At 36.6% G+C, this 18799-nt stretch overlaps 2 protein-coding genes across 2 annotated transcripts in view; both read left to right on the top strand.

The window, feature by feature from the left end:
* The window catches only part of LOC115230211, a 34553-nt gene extending 25883 nt beyond the window's left edge, over positions 1-8670 (top strand). Inside the window, exons 7-11 of the mRNA XM_029800415.1 lie at positions 2308-2464; positions 5236-5350; positions 5823-5980; positions 7978-8197; positions 8642-8670. Of these exons, the coding sequence (XP_029656275.1) occupies positions 2308-2464; positions 5236-5292 (214 nt within the window). The 3' untranslated portion in view covers positions 5293-5350; positions 5823-5980; positions 7978-8197; positions 8642-8670. The remainder of the gene's footprint in view (positions 1-2307; positions 2465-5235; positions 5351-5822; positions 5981-7977; positions 8198-8641) is intronic.
* Positions 5842-18799, top strand: part of LOC115230210 (adhesion G-protein coupled receptor G6-like) — a 31472-nt gene continuing 18514 nt past the window's right edge. The window contains exons 1-7 of the mRNA XM_029800414.2: positions 5842-5980; positions 7978-8187; positions 8642-8817; positions 9876-10034; positions 15492-15620; positions 16017-16166; positions 16953-17074. Of these exons, the coding sequence (XP_029656274.1) occupies positions 5842-5980; positions 7978-8187; positions 8642-8817; positions 9876-10034; positions 15492-15620; positions 16017-16166; positions 16953-17074 (1085 nt within the window). The remainder of the gene's footprint in view (positions 5981-7977; positions 8188-8641; positions 8818-9875; positions 10035-15491; positions 15621-16016; positions 16167-16952; positions 17075-18799) is intronic.

The raw sequence follows: 18799 nt of genomic DNA, 5'->3' as shown, positions 1-18799 counted from the left end.
TTATGCCTCTATCTCTAAAGAACTGCTAGATAAAGCCCTCGTCTTCGCCAGCGACTTCATAGAAATCAGTACAAATGATAAGGGCATAATCTTCCATGCTAGAAAGACCTTACTTTTCAGTGAGAACGCAAAGTGGGTAAAAAATACCGACACAGAGGGAGCTTTCGATGTGAGCATGGGGTCATATGACGGAGCAGGCATTTGCGATCTTATTGGATTTTTTCTCCTAGATACTTTAGGTAAGACATTTCCTGACGTATATTTCGCCATCTACAAAGATGATGCCCTCGCTTTAACCGCTAATACAAATGGAGCAGCACAGGATCGTTTTAGGAAGGATATTATCCAATTTATGAAATACTTCGGACTTAGTATAACTATAGATACTAACCTGACGGTTGTCAATTTCCTAGACGTTTCCTTAGATCTAAATAAGAATATTTAGAAGCCTTATATGAAGCCCAATGATAGACTTAGTTATATTAATGTAGGTTCAACCCATACCCCTATAGTATTCAAAAATTTAGTTAAAAATAATAGTAAGAGAATTTCTAGCCTCTCCTCCGATAAGGACATTTTTAATAGCGTTGCCCCAGTTTATAATAAGGCTTTAAAAGATGGTGGTTTTAGGGAAAAATAAAATATACACCTGTTACTAACCAACAGTAAAGAAGAGGAGAATAAAATAGGAAGGTCATCTGGTTTACACCCCCTTACTCACCCGAGGTGACATTCAATATAGGTAAATATTTCTTAACACTAATAGATAGATATTTTCTAGTTAACCATACTTATAGGAAACTCTTCAATAAACACAATTTAATATTTAGTTTTAGTTCAACTACCAATTTTAAAAATATAATCACACATAACACACAAAAACCACAGGAAAACAGCTGTTCATGCAGGAATAAAAAAATTGTGCCCGCTAAATGGAGCTTGCATGTCCGAGACCATCATCTATGAAGCTACCGTGGACTCTATAACCACTAAAGACACCGTTTCGACGAAGAAATACGTGGGCCTTACAGAGAGTAATTTCAAGACCAGGTTCAAGAACCACACCCTGAGTTTTAGGCACTGGAAAAAAAAGAAAAGCGACAAAATTATCTAATCATATTTGGTCTTTAAAAGATAAAGGTGTCGATTATAACATCCATTGGAAGATTTTGGCCAAATGTAAGCCCTACACCAACGGCAGCGGAAAGTGCGGTCTATGCGACATGGAGAGATGGCTTATCTGGAAAAGCAGCTTAGACCCTACTACATGTCTAAACTCAGGGGCAGAACTTTTCGGATCATGCCCACACGTGACAAAATTTTTGTTACGTTTTTGGTCCCCTAAAGAAAACAGATAGAACTTGCTTTCCATATTATGTCCCAAAAAGTTTTTTTATCTCATTATACCTTTTATTATTTCATATATTTTTATATTTTCACACGTAATAATTTTTTCTGTACTTTTTTATCCTGCATTTTTTCCTGTGCCTATATAGACGTGTATATAGATTCATTTGTACACGTGTGTGAATATTTATGAGTGGGCAGTTTTAGATGTGTGCGTGTGTGCGGGCATAAGAATGCATATATATATAGACGTTTTTACTTAGTATTTTTCCATTTTTTTAGTTTTTTGGGGGGCGGGGGCATATGTATATTCATTTTTCGTATATGCGTGTGTGTGTATGCGTATATAAACATGTGCGGGTATGTACATATATGGGCGTGTGTGTGTATGAGTGCATAAGGGCATGTCCGTATATGAACGTGGTTTTTATGCTTTGTATACTTCCTTATGTTTTTTTCTGTTACCTTTAACCATGGTTTTTCTTGTGCGTATGTATGAACTTTTACGGTACGCACGTGTGTGTGTATGAGTTTGTATATATATATGCGTATATATTTGGCGAAAAATGCGAGTGAAGATGTGTACGTTTTCATAGTGACGTATAAGTACGCACGTGGGTCCGCGAGCGCACATGTGAGCGTATGACTAGCCATGTTTACGTGTTTACTATGAAATTTTAATCTTATTTTATATAAGTAGCAGAATTAAACAGCCTTACTAAAGTAAAGAAACTGTGGTCGACACGCATCAGTGTTGATACATTGTTATCCATAATCAGTAAATGGAAGTTTTTCAGTCAATGGTCAGATTTATATAATGGTGCAATTTAGGTCCTGTTATTAGGACTATTATCTATGTCTATCTTATATCTATCTATCTATATATCTATATATCTATCTATCTATCTATCTATCTATTCCTTTATCTCTTCTATATACGTGTATTTATTCTTATTTCAGTTTGGACAGAAACCGGACGATATTTGCAATTTACTCCAAGCCATATAGCAAGACATCTAAAAAACAACTGTTGCGCAATATCTCCCAAGTTTTAAACACATCCCAAACTTTGCGCAACGTCGGCGTTCAGCAAAGTCACATAGATTGTTTGATGAAAGTAAGTATTGTGTCTCTTATTTTTATCACCACTACCATCATAATTAGCTTTATCATCACCATTACCATCATCTTCGCCGTTGTCGTTATCGTCATCATCAGTAGATAATACCACAGGACACACACACACACACACACAATCATACAGATCTATTTATTTACATTTTCTTTTTAATTATACCAATTACCTCGAGGCAAAATGTATTCTCCTTATGTATAGAAGTAGAAGGTGCAGGCTCCACTGGATTGAAAAATTCACACAAATCGTGCGCTTTCATTTACTCGAACAGGAAAATTATTTAGTGCTGCAAATAATTTTCCTGAGCACAAATTTATTTTGTGTTATGTGGTCACGTTCATTTTCGAACTAGGAACGATAGATACTCAATCACAACTGACACGTCCAACAAACATAGAAGAGAAACACTCACTCGGCTCCCTTTCCTTTCTTTTTACCACCACCAAATCAATCTGAAGTTTATGTATGCCCAGCATAAAAGATATTATCATATACGATGGTCTTCTTCCATGTTCTCTCTACCAAATCCACTCACATGGACCCGAGACCATGTGGTAGGGAACCAAACTTCTTACCACGCAGCTACGCCTGCGCCTATGTATGTGTGTGCATGCGAGTGTATTATATATATATTAAGTGTATATATATATATATGTGTGTGTATATGTACGTATGTGCCTGTATTTGAACGTACGTACATATGAACGTGTGTATAGGTATACGCTATTTCCAATTTTGCTTCAGCGGACAAATAGTGACTTCCAGTTGACAGTTTTAACTGCTGCGATAATGGATAATCCAAGCCACTGGAAGATGATCGAGGCTTTGGTCATATCTACTACGAGGATCCTTGATGTTTGAGACACGATTGCTTTGCGATATCAACAGGAATTGAAACAGAATGATCATAGGTTTCAAAACAAGCGTTCATGAAGAAATAAAATCCGTCTGAAAGTGAAATGTATTATAAGAACTGACTTCACAATCATTCAATGTGTGTATACATTCTTTGGAGACACTCTGTATATGTGTGTGTGGGTATGTATGTGTGTGTATGTGTCTGTGCGTGCATAATCATACATACTTGTATACATATATCATCAAGATATTGTAAAGAAGAATCGACAATCATACATCTTCAAAATTTATTACATTATTACTCTCTTTAAACGGCTGTTTTTCTACTTCCGTATTTCGAGCATTTCACAAGATACGCCTTCGATAAAACAGTTGCTCCCGCAAAGCAAAGTTAAATCAAATTTAGGAATGGGCGGGTGGTCAAAATTGGTAACAAAAACAGGACAGTGAAAACAAACAGGAAGTGCTAAGCCTCAACGAGGTTGTGGTGGCGAACGCGTGAAAAAAAAGCTTGGACAGGAGACAGACAAGAATACGTCTTCTTCTTCTTGGTCCAGTTACAACACAGAGAAAGAAACACAACTTAAGAGAAGTAAGATGGCCGATGGTCACGTTGGGAGAGTGAGGGAGAGAGAGTGACAGGCAGCGAACTGTGAAGTGGAGAAGAAAAGAATTGGAGATAGGATAAATGATTAAAATAGGAGGGGAGAGCGGGAGGTAGAAGAATAAGAGAAAGGAAGAGGGAAAAATGAAAGAGTAATAAAATAGAATAGTGGCAGAAGAGGAGGTAAAAGAATAAGAGAAAGGAATAGAGAAAAACGAAAACGTAAAAGGATAGAATAGAGTGTGCATCAGAATTATTATGATAAAACTTACTTGGAAGAGGATGCGTGGCGTTCAATTATATAATAATATAAATAATATATGTATATAATATATATATACATACATACATACATACATATATATACATGTACTTGTACTTCGTATTTTTTATTGTTTACGTTTTGTGACGTCCTGTGCCCGTATATGCATATGTATATATATATATATATATATATATATATATATATATATATATATATATATATATATATATATAATATATATATATATATATATATATACGTATAATGTAAGTATGTACATATGCGTATGTATATATGCATATATATATGATATATATATATATATATATATATATATATATATATATATATATATATATATATATACTTTTACTTGTTTCAATCATCTGACTGCGGTGATGCTGCAGCACCAAATTTAGTCGAGCAAATCGACGCCAGGATTTATTCTTTGTAAGCCTAGTACTTATTCTATCGATTTATTTTACCGAGCCTCTAAGTTAAGGTGATGTAAACACACCAACATCGATCGTAAAGCAATGGTAGTGGACAAATACGACGGGTTTCTTTCAGCTTCCGCCTACTAAATACACTCACAAGGCTTTGGTGGGCCCGAGGATATATTAGAACACACTTGCCCGAGCGAGGTGCCACGCTGTCCGACTGAACCTGGAAGCATGTTGTTGGGAAGCAAGCTTCTTACCACACAGATAAGCCTTTATATATATATATATATATATATATATATATATATATATATATATAATATTATATTTGCTTCCCCGAGAAGACTAACAATTCCAACATGTTCTAACATATTTTGAAGATTTTTTCATAGCGTATGAGTATATCGCTCTCCATATATGTTTGCAACACTTCATGGCACATTGTCTTCAAATCAGCCAGCACGTCCAAACTATTTACAACAGCAACTACTGCTGCTGCTGCTACTACTACTACTACTACTACTACTACTACTACTACTACTACTACTGACTTCTCTCATATCCATGTTTTGTTTCTTTTCAGTGGTTTGTGATGAAAGCACAACATCAAATAACAGTCAAACCTTCTCCTGGCCAATGACAAAAATAGGAACTACTGCAGAAATCCCATGTCATGCATATTTAGCAACAAGATACTGGTTCGTTTCTTTTCATTTATTTCAACTCAAATTTTGAAGTTTTCAGCGCCATCCTATTGTTAGAGAATGTTACTTGGTAGAGCAAATAACAGCTTTATAGATTAACACGATAGATTAAACGTTTTTTATGTTTTGAGTTCAAATTCGACCAAGGTCGACTTTGCCTTTAATTTTTTCGGGTCGATGAAATAAATACCAATTGAGCACTGGGTTTCGTGTAAACGACTTATCTCTTCCCCTGAATTTGCTGGCCTTGTGCCAAAATTTGAAGCCAATATTAGATAAAGCTTTATGGTGGCGAGCTGGCAGAATCGTTAACGCGCGCCGGACAAATGATTAGCGACATTTCTTCCGACTTTACGTTCTTAGTTCAAATGCTACCGGAGTCGATTTTGCCTTTCATTCTTTTGGGATCGATAAAATAAGAAGAAACTGAAATTCTTCTGACAAAATTTCACATTTATTTTTTCAGTTCTCCCAGAGACTCAGAAATGGCATCAAGTCAATATATGACGACAGCAAAGTGTTCACCGTTTACTGGTATCTGGAAAGAACCAGACATGTCACAATGTAACAATACAGATTGGATCACTCAACGACTGAAGGACATCGTAATAAGTATCGATACAGGTGAGCGAGCAATAGTTTCGAAGGACATTTACAATAGCAGAAGTAGTAGAAGAGGTATCTGTGTGTATGCCTTTGTATATCTGTTCCATTACGATCACCATGTGTGTGTGTGTGTGTGTGTGTGTGAGTGTTCATTCGTAATTAAAATTATCTACCAAAATGTAATGCGCCGTATTCTCCCTTTCGACTTCTCCAGCAATGTATTCATCTCGTCCAACGGCAAACCATTACGGAAATGTTATGAAAGAATTTATTACTTAGGCGGGTTGGGTTTATTATTATATCATTTAAAACTACTTTTTCGATAACCTTCTTGAGAGAGGCTGAGTAGATAGAGAAGCAGGAAAACAACAGGGATATTACTGGTACATACCCCTTCGAATGCATTACGTTATAAAACATTTAAATCTTCAATGACGCACCCTACATGCCTATTTGTCATAGAATATAAGCAATTTACTTCTCTCAAATGTCAATATGGCACTGTCAAATTGAATAGATTTTCATATGCATTTAGTGATGTGATGATTTCAATTTCTCATTAGACCTTCCTGAAAATTTATCAATTTTTAAGTAAGGCGGCGAGCTGGCAGAAACGTTAGCACGCCGGGCGAAATGATTTGTGGTATTTCGTCCGCCGCTACGTTCTGAGTTCAAATTCCGCCGAGGTCGACTTTGCCTTCCATCCTTTCGGGGTCGATTAAATAAGAACCATTTACGCACTGGGTTCGATATAATCGCCTTAGTCCGTTTTTGTCTGTTGTTTGTCCTCTCTGTGTTTAGCCCCTTGTGGGTAGTAAGGAAATAGGTATTTCAGCCGTCTTTACGCTCTGGTTCAAATTCGCTGAAGTTTCGAATTTCATTGGTTGCCATTAGGGTGAACCAAAAAAAACTTTTTACACAGATTTTCGGAATATGTTTTTAAGAATATATTTTTTTATTGCGAAATCCTTTAAAAACCATTCTGTTAAATTCTAAAGTTCTAAAATTTACATCTTCAAGCTCCGCCGCTCACTTGAAATGTTTAATAATGAGCAAAAAATCAGTTTATAACACATTTGCCATTCTTCATTTTATTTTTCACCTTCGATGTTACGAATTAATTTTCTTTTGCAAAATTGTTTGAAAAACAAGTTTGTTAAAATCTCAAGCTCTGTCTGTTATATCTTTTGGCTCCGCAACACGCTTAAAATGTCAATATCATGATGCGTTATTGATTTATGAGGCATCACTAAATATAAACAACACTAAATTTAATACGATTATTGATTTTGATGCAATGGCCTAAAGTCAAGGCACAAAGCAGACAACTTCACACACGTACGACGTACGACCACACGCAACGACCTTTGCAGTGGTACTGGAGTGAAGTTCACACACCCGTTCTCTTTATATTCAATTCGGAACCTCAAGATATCAGTCAATTTTATTGAAACTTGGTATGCAAATTGTTAAGGATACTATATTTACTGTTTTGCATTGCGCCATGTAGAAGTATGTGTTCGTTACAACTTATAATCCATGAAATCCAAAATTCGACCAAAAATAACAATTTTCAAAACTTTCAATGACGTTGCGGAGCCTGAAAAACATATTTAAACCGCACAGATCGTGATACGCCTTTTGTTAACCCTAATCCGCAACGAAATATCGGTTCTTGGTTACCAATTTCGAAAGTTGCATTATTCGCTTCACCCTAATGTACGTACAGCCCTCACTACCACCACCATCAAGTATCTGTGTTACTCAACAATTAAAGGTTCCATAACTCCCCCACTATTCAAGTTAATGTTACAAAGAAGGAGACACTAACGATGTATAACATTGAGTATACAACTGATAAACTGAACGCATTCAGCAATCTTTGTGCTATTTAGAGTCGGAGTTGTTAGTTAAATTCTGGTGATTCATTAATTGTTAAGTAACACTTAATTTTCTTCTAATACTTCAACTCAAGGCGACTGTAATTTATTTAAATTTCATGTTAAATTTTCCAGCAAACTTCGACAATATTTCGGAAGAGATGTTAAATATATCAAAGAAATCAATATATTTCAAAGAAGTTGATGTTGACTTGGCTGTAGGCATTCATGAGAAAATGGTGTCATTGATACCGAAAGTGTCTGCGAATAATACACTTCGGTCCATAAACAATTTGATTAACATACCAGAGGAGGTTTTGGCTGGAGCTGAACAAGAGAATAGAAGTGACAACAGGTAATATTCAAATCACTTTTGATGATAGTAGTAGTAGTAGTAGTAGTAGTAGTAGTAGTAGTAGTAGTAGTAGTAGTAGTAGTAATAGTAGTAGTAGTAGTAGCAGCAGCAGCAGCAGAATAAGAAGAAGATGAAAAAGAAGAAGAAGAAGAAGAAGAAGAAGAAGAAGAAGAAGAAGAAGAAGAAGAAGAAGAAGAAGAAGAAGAAGAAGAAGAAGAAGAAGAAGAAGAAGAAGAAATAGCAATAGCTGCAGCGGTCATATTTGGAGCGGCATAAATAATAAAAGTTGTTGCATCAACGCTAACAACAACAACAGAAGTATTAGAAGCAAGAGTAGCATGCAAAAATTTGTTAAGCGAAATAATTAGTGTAATTACACCTAAAGCTAATTACGTATTCGAAACACATTGTTAATTGAAAGTCGTTTTCTTGATTTCCTCACAGATTGCTGCATCTTATACAAGAAATCCCAGAAAAAGATTCCACTGGAGGAGCAGCAAGTCACAGCTGCTATCTATTCTAATCTTGGTATTGGTGTTGCCAAAGTGAAAAATGATACATTCGATGGTCTTTTCTATGGCGTTTCCTATGGAACCAATGAAACAGAACCAAAAACATGGGTACCAAAAGTTCTCATGATTACTCTCTTGTTAACCGTTTGTTCTAAACACCCAAGTTGAATAAAATACATTAGAATGGAACATAATTAACTTTATTGTCATATAAAGTAGATTTTGTACTTATTTCATTTGATGCGGCTTACAATTCTATCTAACTATATATCTATCTATATACCTATCTTTGTATACGAAGAGATGCTGAAAGTCATGGCTTTAAGGGAATCGTGAAAGGACTGGTTGGAAGGCCAACCTTCCGCGTTCTTTTACAAGACTTAAAACAACTAGAACCTCTGCAATGAGTCTGAGAGGGAAATATGTTGATTAAAATCATAATTAACTGATCCTTCTATATTTTCGTTTGCCCAAGGCAAGAAATTTTTCAACTTTTCAGCCCCCGCCCTCGGTATGTATGTATGTATGTATGTATGTATGTATGTATGTATGTATGTATGTATGTATGTATGTATGTATGTATGTATCAATCAGATTAAATAGATCATCAATAACCCTAGCACAATAATTAGAACTTACATTCGTGCAAGTGGCCGCATTATTTTTCTGATCATTTGCTTCATCAGAAAAATATAACAAGTTTGTGCATGCTTCAGCTGTATACATCATCATGTGTAATTATGTAGCTAAGGGAGTATATGTGTGTATTTGGTTGTATGTATGTGTGCTTGGTACAAAACGTTTCAGGAATAATTAGTGGAAAATTATGTCATTGGTTGAAAACAATGAGATAATGAGAGTTTTGTACAATATGCTTCTGTTTTCATGTCACTGCGATCCCAAGACAAGAAAGCGATCGAGGCAGAATGTAGAAAATTATTGAATAGACCAATAATTAGTTGACCGACTTAGAAACCCCAATGGTTGCTTGTGTATGAGATAATGGCAGTGTATGATACTGGTAGTTTTAGATATTATGTTACTTGCAATGTTGCAGTCGTGTAGTGGTTGTGGAAGAAGAGGTTACAATAATAGTAGCAGTAGCAACTGTAGTAGTGTTATTTATTCTTTATTGATTTCAATTTATCTTTCTTTTTCTCCACCAGATATACGACTCACCAAATCCCGACCAACAAGAAGCAGATGCGAAGATCATGGCATCTATTTCATTACCAAGGAGTTTATTAAAACATCTGAAAGACGAAGAAAGGCCATCCGTTTCGCGGATAACTTTTTTCTCCATGCGGGACGATAAGCTGTATAGGGTATGGAACAAAAACGGACATTTTTCATCTTCTTGTTGACAGGAGAATGTTTGGATGCATTGAGACTTTTTGATAATAATAGAAACAATACTAATATAACACAGCTGCCAATGTTTATGTGAATATACTCATCTATATATGAGAGCATGTGTGTGTGAACAATTTATTATGCATATAGAAACTCAGGAGAGAAGGCGGCGAGCTGGCAGAAACGTTAGCACGCCGGGCGAAATGCTTAGCAGTATTTCGTCTGTCGTTACGTTCTGAGTTCAAATTCCGCCGAGGTCGTCTTTGCCTTTCATCCTCTTGGGGTCGATATATTCCGTAACAGTTACGCACTGGAGTCGATGTAATCGACTTAATCCATTTGTGTGTCCTTGTTTGTCCCCTTTATGTTAAGCCCCTTTCGCCTGCCGTTACGTTCTAAGTTCAAATTCCGCCGAGGTCGACTTTGCCTTTCCTCCTTTCGGAGTCGATTAAATAAGTATCAGTTATGCACTGGGGTCGATGTAAGCGACTTAATCCATTTGCCTGTTCTTGTTTGTCCCCTGTTCTATGTTTGGCTTCTTGTGGGCTATAAAGAAATAAGAAACTCGGGAGGGAACTTGTTTTGAGTTTTGTTTCGGATAGACTTCTCTTAAGAAAATTAGTTTATCAAAAGCAGAAATAACATCAACGAATCTTGAGACACTGATGTTCCAACTTGATTCTACCGCTACAGACATTCGGACCTTATTCAGAATCTTTGTTCAAATATAAAAAAACCGAAAGACATTTGCTGATTTCTGTAGAAGTTGGCCGGGGACAAATGGAATCCCTCTTTGCTCTCCAAACAACGTTAGATTCAAGGAACGATGGGAAGAACATTTATAACTGAAATAAAAATTTAAAACAATGGCAGCGATAAACTTTTGTCTCGGAGGTCTCTGATAAGATACACGAAATCACTTAGGAGAAACTTCCGTGACGAAACACACGCACGTCCCATCTTTCTTTCTATCTGTCATCCTTTCCTTCTTTCTTTCTTTCTTTCTTTGTTTCTTTCTTTCCTTCCTTCTTTCTTTCTTTCTTTGTTTCTTTCTTTCCTTCCTTCTTTCTTTCGTTGTTTCTTTCTTTCTCATTTCTTTCATTTTCTTATTTCATCTTTATTTCTTTTTTATTATGTAATCTTTACTTCATTTCTTTCTTTCTTTTTTTCTTTCTGTTTCCTTCTTTATTTCTTTCTTGTTTTTCTTTATTTCTCCTTTCTTCTTCTTTATTTATCTTTATATCTGTCATCTTTCTTCATTCTTTACTTCATTCTTTCTTCTTCTCTTATTTCTTTCTTTCTTTTTCTTTCCTTCCTCCTTTCTTTATTCTTTCTTTTTTATTTTTTTTTTTTTTTTGTTTGTTTGTTTGTTTGTATCTTTCTTTTCTTTCTTTCTTCTTTCGTTCCATTCATTTCTTTCTTGATTAACTTCCTTTTCTTTCTTTGTTCTTTCTTTCTTTCTATTATTTCTTCTTTCTTTCATCTTTCTTCCTTTCATTCTTTCTTCCTTTCTGTCTTTCTTTCTTCCTTTCTTTCCTTCTTTTTTCTTTCTTTCTTTCCTTCTTTCTTTCTTTCTTTCTTTCTTTCATTCTTTGTTTGTTTGTTTGTTCGTTTGTTTCTTTCTTTCTTTGTTTGCTTGTTTCTTCCTTTCTTTCATTCTTTCTTTCTTTCCTTCTTTCCTTTCTTCTTTCTTTCTTTCTTTCTTTCTTTTCTCCTTTCTTTATTTCTTTCTTTCTTTTCTTCTTTCTTTCTTTCTTTCTTTCTTTCTTTCTTTGTTTCATTCTTTCTTTCTTTCATTCTTTCTTTGTTTCTTTGTTTCTTTGTTTCTTTCATTCTTTCTTTCTTTCTATCTATCTTTCTTTCTTTCATTCATCCTTTCGTTCTTTTTTCTTTCTTTGTTTGTTTCTTTCTTTCCTGCCTTCTTTCTTTCTTTCTTTCTTTCCTTCTTTCTTTCTTTCTTTCATTCATCCTTTCTTTCTTTCTTTCTCTCTCCCCCCTCTCTCCCTCTCTCCCTCTCGCACACACACACATATACACCACACACACACACACACACACACACACATACACACCACACACACACACACACACATACACATACACATACACATGTACAACGTCGTCATCCTTTTAAGGACCATTTCCTCTGCTTGCATCGGGAAGACAGAATTCATTGAACCAGATTTTCTCCGGCCAAATGTCGTTCCGGACACCAAACTTCACCTGTCTCAAACAAGTCAATCCTTTCCCGTGGCAGAACAGGGTTTCAAAAAAAAAAGAACCCCGCTTGTATGACGGTGATGCATCCTTTTCTTGTTTTTGTCATTGGACTGCGGCCATGCTGGAGTACCACATTGAATGGTTTACTTAAACGAATTGACCGCGGCACTTATATTTTTCTAGCGTGGTACTTATTCTAATTCTTTTGCTGAACTCTTTAAGGGAATGTAAACAAACTAACACAGGCTGTCAAGCGCTGGTGAGGGAAAAGACAAACACACATACATTCACAAACATAAAAATATATACACACATGCGTATATGCATGCGGGAGCGCGCGCGTGTGTGTATATGACAGTTTTCGTTCAGTTTCCATTCATCAAATCGATTCTCAATGACTCCCGTGTCACCACCATCACTTCCACCTTCTTGATCCACTTCTCTGTCTCTCTCTCTCTCTCTCATCTCCCCAACACTCCATTCTGATGACATTAACCATCAACCACACCACCTTCGTTCATCACTTAAACACTCAACCTCTTGCCTCATCTTTGCCACCTGTCTTTACACTCTCTTTACCCACAGGTTTCTTTCCCCGTGTTCCACCGCCTGGATACCCTCATATACTTATCTTCTTGTACCTTGATGATGCATCTAGACACCTCGTTACCAACGTCTACATCCTACTTTCACTTACTGCTACCTATACACATACAGAGCGTGGTAGTCCTGCATCTCCTCTCTTCTCAGACACCTCTGCTTGTCCCTCCATCATAATTTAACCTTCAGAAACTGGCATTATGCCACCCACATTTTCTCAAATATACTTCCTCGCTGCCAAGGGGGATTTTCTTTTCTATTCTTTGTTTTACAAGTTACTTGGTAACCTTACTTGGGCTGATAATGCGGAAATAACACTTAGTCCACGTTGTAAAGTGGTTGGCATTAGGAAGGTCATTCAGCTGTGGAAACCAATGTCAAAGCCGACATTATAGGCCGATGCGCTCCTGGGGCTTGTGGAATCCTTTCCGAGCATCCAACCCATGCCATCATGGAAAACATGCTAAAAAACAATCATCATGAAGATGATAACTCTTACATATATGCATTTTCGTACACATATACACAGACATATGTATTCTTATGGTATATATACGTATTGTTGAGAAGCTCACAGAACCAACTGTGTGGTCTTGGGTCCAGTAAGAGTGCACGGCATATTGGGGAAGTTCCTTTTAGTATAACCCCAGGCATACCACATCCTTGTAAGTGGTTATGGTAGGCGGAAGCTGAACAAAGCCCTTAGTATCAAAATGCCAACATCACGATTGCTGCTCATTGCTCTGTGAACACTGTAAAGGCTGTGGCATGGACAGCAGCGATGAACACTACAAGGAAGTGACCAGCAGGAAAGGATACACTATGCAATCTATCTACGTCCAAACGCCAAAAATTCATCTCCGCATCTTTGAACAGGACCTTAGGCAGGTTTCAGGCGGCTACTGACTGGTGAGGTTTGCTGCTCAAAGGCGTCATGTGTGACAACAGAAAATGGCCACTTGCCATATCTCCGGAAAGAGCCAGAAGTGGTTGTTTGTGAAAAACATCAACCTGTCTGCCTGTAACAGCAAGCTGCTGGCTAGGATCAAGGAGGTTTTCAAAAACATTTCCATTAACCCTGTGAGAAGCGCATGCGCCAGGTTCCAGAGTTGTCTCGAGGCCATGGTAGAAGTTGATGGGAGCTAGTTTGAGTAGACAGTTTCCTCCCAGCAATAAACTGGTGGATATTTTTTTGTGTTTTTAAGAATAGTTTTGTTTTTGGACAAGACATCGTGTTGTCTTTCTTTTTATGCAAATTATCAGATTCAACCCGAACACCATGTATAGACTTTATTTAGTTTTCCAGGTTTTCAATGTGAATTCGTGTGTTGAAGCAAATTTTGTTGTGACACACACACGCACACACATACACGCACTACACACACACACACACACATGCACGAAAGCAAAGACTGAAAACTTGAGTGTATTTTTATTTCCATGTTACAACACCCTGACCGCTTGGCTATGCGTCCACACTACACGCTTACAGACAGACACAAAGACACACACATTCACACACACGCACACACACTCGCACACACACATACAAACTCATAAACACAAACACATACACACACGGGCGCTCGCGTGCACACACTTATATATATACACATTTTTAATCACAAGCAGATTACAGACCAATTTATCAACCGAAGTCAGTGTTAGAAATCTATTTAATCAAGGTGCTGAGCAGTGAGGCTGAACGCAGGATTCGTTGATTACCAAGAGATTTCTTAAATACCGGCAGCCCTTATGTAAAAAAAATTCAATGCAAAAAAATTTTATGTTCCTTAGAACAAGTACAACTGTCAATGGAGATGGGATATTTTTTGTAGTATATATTTTTTCTACTCTAGGCAGAAGGCGCGATATTTTGGAGGAGGGACAGTCGATTAAATCGACCTCAGTACGCAACTGGTACTTAATTTATCGACCCCGAAAGGATGAAAGGCAAAGTCGACCTCGGCGGCATTTGAACTCAGAACTCAGACGAAATACCTATTTCTTTACTACCCACAATGGGCTAAACACAGAGAGGACAAACGAGGACAGACAAACGGATTAAGTCGATTATATCGACCCCAGTGCGTAACTGGTACTTAATTTATCGACCCCGAAAGGATGAAAGGCAAAGTCGACCTCGGCGGAATTTGAACTCAGAACGTAACGGCAGACGAAATACTACTAAGCAATCCGCCCGGCCTGCTAACGTTTCCGCCAGCTCACCGGTCTTTTGTAGTATATACTGTATTATTGTCAGGCTTCCATCTGGCAGAATCGTTAGCATGCTGGGTAAAATGCTCACAAGCATTCATCTGTCTTCACTTTCAGAGTTCAAATTTCACCGATGTCGAATCTGCGTTTCATTCTTTTGGAGTCAATAAAATGAGTACCAGTTGAGTACGGGCGTTGATGTAATGGACTTTGCTTACACACGAAATTGCTGGCCTTGTGCCAACTTTTGAAACCAGTATATATTTTATGAAGTTGTGCTGTTGGCTAAAGTAACGATGTCTAATTACAACAATCCTAACGTTTGATCGTTTCATGCTTTAATAATGTTTTCCATTGAATAGATTAATTTACTTAATAACTTCTCTTCACAGGTAACACAAAACTCCAGTGCCAAAGGAAATACTGAAATTAACAGCCATATTATTAGTGCCAGTATTCCTAACATTTCAATAAGCAACCTTGATGAACCAATTAAAATATCCTTCAATTTAATAAACCAGGTAATAGCTGTGTGTTTATTATTGCTGCTTTTGCTGTTTATGTTCATGTCATCCGTAACCCAGTCGACCTATGGTGAAACGCATCCCATTCCTGACCACCACGTCGTTTTATACTTCATTAAATATTTCGTGAACTACTCCATTCAATGAATTTTTCATCCATTGTTATGACGGTGCAGTGTAAATCATGAGAAAAGACAGATTTATAAGCGAGATGAAATGGTCAGTTAAACTAGGTCACAGCATCTGATATGGACTTCACAATGTCAATACCAACCAAGCATTGACAACCATCGTTTGTTCGGTGTTTTCTAAGTCAAACGAGTCACATTATAATTACATATATTCTAATTACCAAGTAATTTGATTAAATTATCAGGTTTTGATTTGTTTCAGAATGCTAACAAACCACAATGTGTTTACTGGGATGAAAGCTCGGGATTGGATCCCCATTGGTCCCTAAACGGCTGCAATGTGTCCAATTTTATACCTGGAAAAGAAGTAACTTGTTCCTGTGACCGTCTTAAAAGTTTTGCCGTACTAATGGTTGGTAATAGTTTGACAAGTTATCAATTAATTGTAATTTTTGCCAGTTATATCTATGCCTTATTAATTTTAAGGAGTTGTATAATAACATATCCACTGCACTTTGTGATGCAGAGTATCTTGGTAAATGTATAAGGTTGATATATTTTAAAAAGTTACTTTTGTTCTTCTTGCTATTGCTGCTGTTTATACTTTATACTCCGGATGGTTCCTTTTAGATGTACGAAACTACCATTCTCAATGTAATGTATAGAAATTCCTCCGCTGTTGATGTGAAGGGGAATCATCCCTCTTGAATTAAAAAATCTTCATTTGTGTTGAGACATGCTTGGTTTGCAGACGTTAAACATTTGGTCTCTTCATGATTCTGTTAGAAGATCTCTCCTCTCGTGCATGACATTTGTTCACTTGAAACATTCATGTCAGTAATACACATGTATCCAAATATCTGCCAGTCAAACAGTACCACTGCTATTTACAATAATAAAACAGTACCGCTGTCTATGGTAACTATTTCGGCCTAAAGGAAAAGCTGATCTAATGGCACATGTTAATTCACTCCATGCCAGTTCTGCCATCACCTGACATCACGAAGACTGAGATTAAATAGTCAGGTCATTGATGTTGTTTCTATTGGTGTCAGCATCGCCTGGAACATTATTAATGCAGCATACAGTGGTCACAACTTTCTACACCAGTATTATACACAAAATCCTTGTATAAGTGTTAACTGACATATAAGGAAGGTGGAGTAGGAGGAGGCTAAACTCTTCGTTTCTCTTGTAGGATGTCTACCAGAAGGAAGGAGAGAAAGAAAATGCAAATTACTTGTCTATTGTATCCAACGCTGGCTTTGGAATTTCATTCGTCTGTCTTGTTCTTACAATAATAATTCATGTTTGTTTCAGGTAAGTATTTCAATTTCTATTTTCTTTTATAAACTGTTCAAATACAGAGAGACAGCATCCCACAGGCTGGTGAGATCGATGTGTTTGTTGGTGTCTGCAGAGAAAATATGAGCGAGGAAAGAATTCCAGAATATTGTCACTTTGATGAAGAGTAACTGGATAAATATTATAGAGAAGAATATTTAAGTGACACACTGTAATGATGACACGAGATAAAGGAGTGGGGGCGGAATAATCTATCTCGAGTGTTTAAGTAGAATTAATTTATAGCTTTGCAATTCAGAAAAAAGTTGAGGAAAAGAGTAGTGACAGAAGTATTCCGTCTCTACTACTACTACTACTACTACTACTACTACTACTACTACTACTACTACTACTACTACTACTACTACTACAACAACTACTACTACTACTTGCAGTCGTTAAATTATTTTCACATATTTGATTCCAAATTTGTGTAATTTTTCTGGCATATTCCTTTGTATCTTTTATTCGTCTAATCCTACCCAGATTAGTCGTCTAATCCCACTCAGTAACCAAATTCAGAATCATACCAAGCTCTCACCAAGACGGCGTTAGACTTTATGAAGAAACCAGGTATTACCGCTTAACCTCCCACTTTTAGACAAAAACACAATGGACGTGGTCATTTAGTATGCTAGATACGGCATGAATCCAGAGATCACGTGCGCTTGTTCTAAGGCCTGTAGCATAACAAATATCCGTTTCAACAAATTCACAACTGATAATTTCATTATATTTTGAATTAAGCCAGTATCTCTGGAAATTTCCTTTTATGGAAAACGTATGCATTTAACAAATTCTAAATGGAGATAGGTGGAATATGTCTTAAAATGATTTTTCTAAAATAATTGTATTCTACATCAATCAAAATAACTTCCAGGTTAATCGCAATCTACGTCACCTGAAATTTATTTGAAGAAAATTTTATTTAAACATATCTACTTTCTTGGAAGTTATGAAGAAGGCAAGGCGTGAGAAATACTCATTTGAAAGACAATAAGACAAGTGTATATTTGGTGAAATCAAGTAAATTACAATCATTTTCCTATTCGGGTTTTTAATTCCTTCACAAATATAAAAGGATATTGTCAGTGATATAGTTTCGCTGACGCCTGATTAAGCTTGTAATTTGAAAAAAAGCTGTTGCTGATATGTCTGTAGAAAGTAGATTTGCAAATAATTTGGGTATCTTTTATATTTCCGCAGTTAAAAAAAGGCCTTAAAAACCTCCATCCGGCAACGTGACGCAGTGAAAAAAAAGCAGAAATTTCCATCAATAAAATAAATCTAGGAACGACATTTTGATACATACGTCAACATTCAAATTGCTTTCTTTAGTAACAGTTACATATATTCAGCTAATAAATAAGCTGCTTTATTAAAGTAGAGAAGTTGATCTTAGGATTTTTGGAGGGGATGCGTGGGGAAGTTAGAGTGTCTTTGTGAAATAATATTTGTCATTCAGCTGGACGAACCACTTTTGTTTATGGTAGAGAATATCTGCTTGTGTGATGTGTATGTGTGCGTGTGTGCTGTGCCTTTGTTGTGTACATACGTGTGTATTTCCGTGTGAGTGTGTGTGCGTATAGCAGCAAACTCTCTCATAGATGTGAGCAGTACTCTAATGAGGAACTAAATTGAGATTCCTAGAATGTCTGCGGTTGCTTAAAACTGGCCAATATTTCCTAAACCTAAACAGAA

The sequence above is a fragment of the Octopus sinensis genome, unplaced genomic scaffold (assembly GCF_006345805.1).
Source record: "Octopus sinensis unplaced genomic scaffold, ASM634580v1 Contig14925, whole genome shotgun sequence".
Lineage (NCBI taxonomy): Eukaryota > Metazoa > Mollusca > Cephalopoda > Octopoda > Octopodidae > Octopus > Octopus sinensis.
Note: the sequence above shows the minus strand (reverse complement) of the source record. Positions and strands in the feature narration are given on the sequence as shown.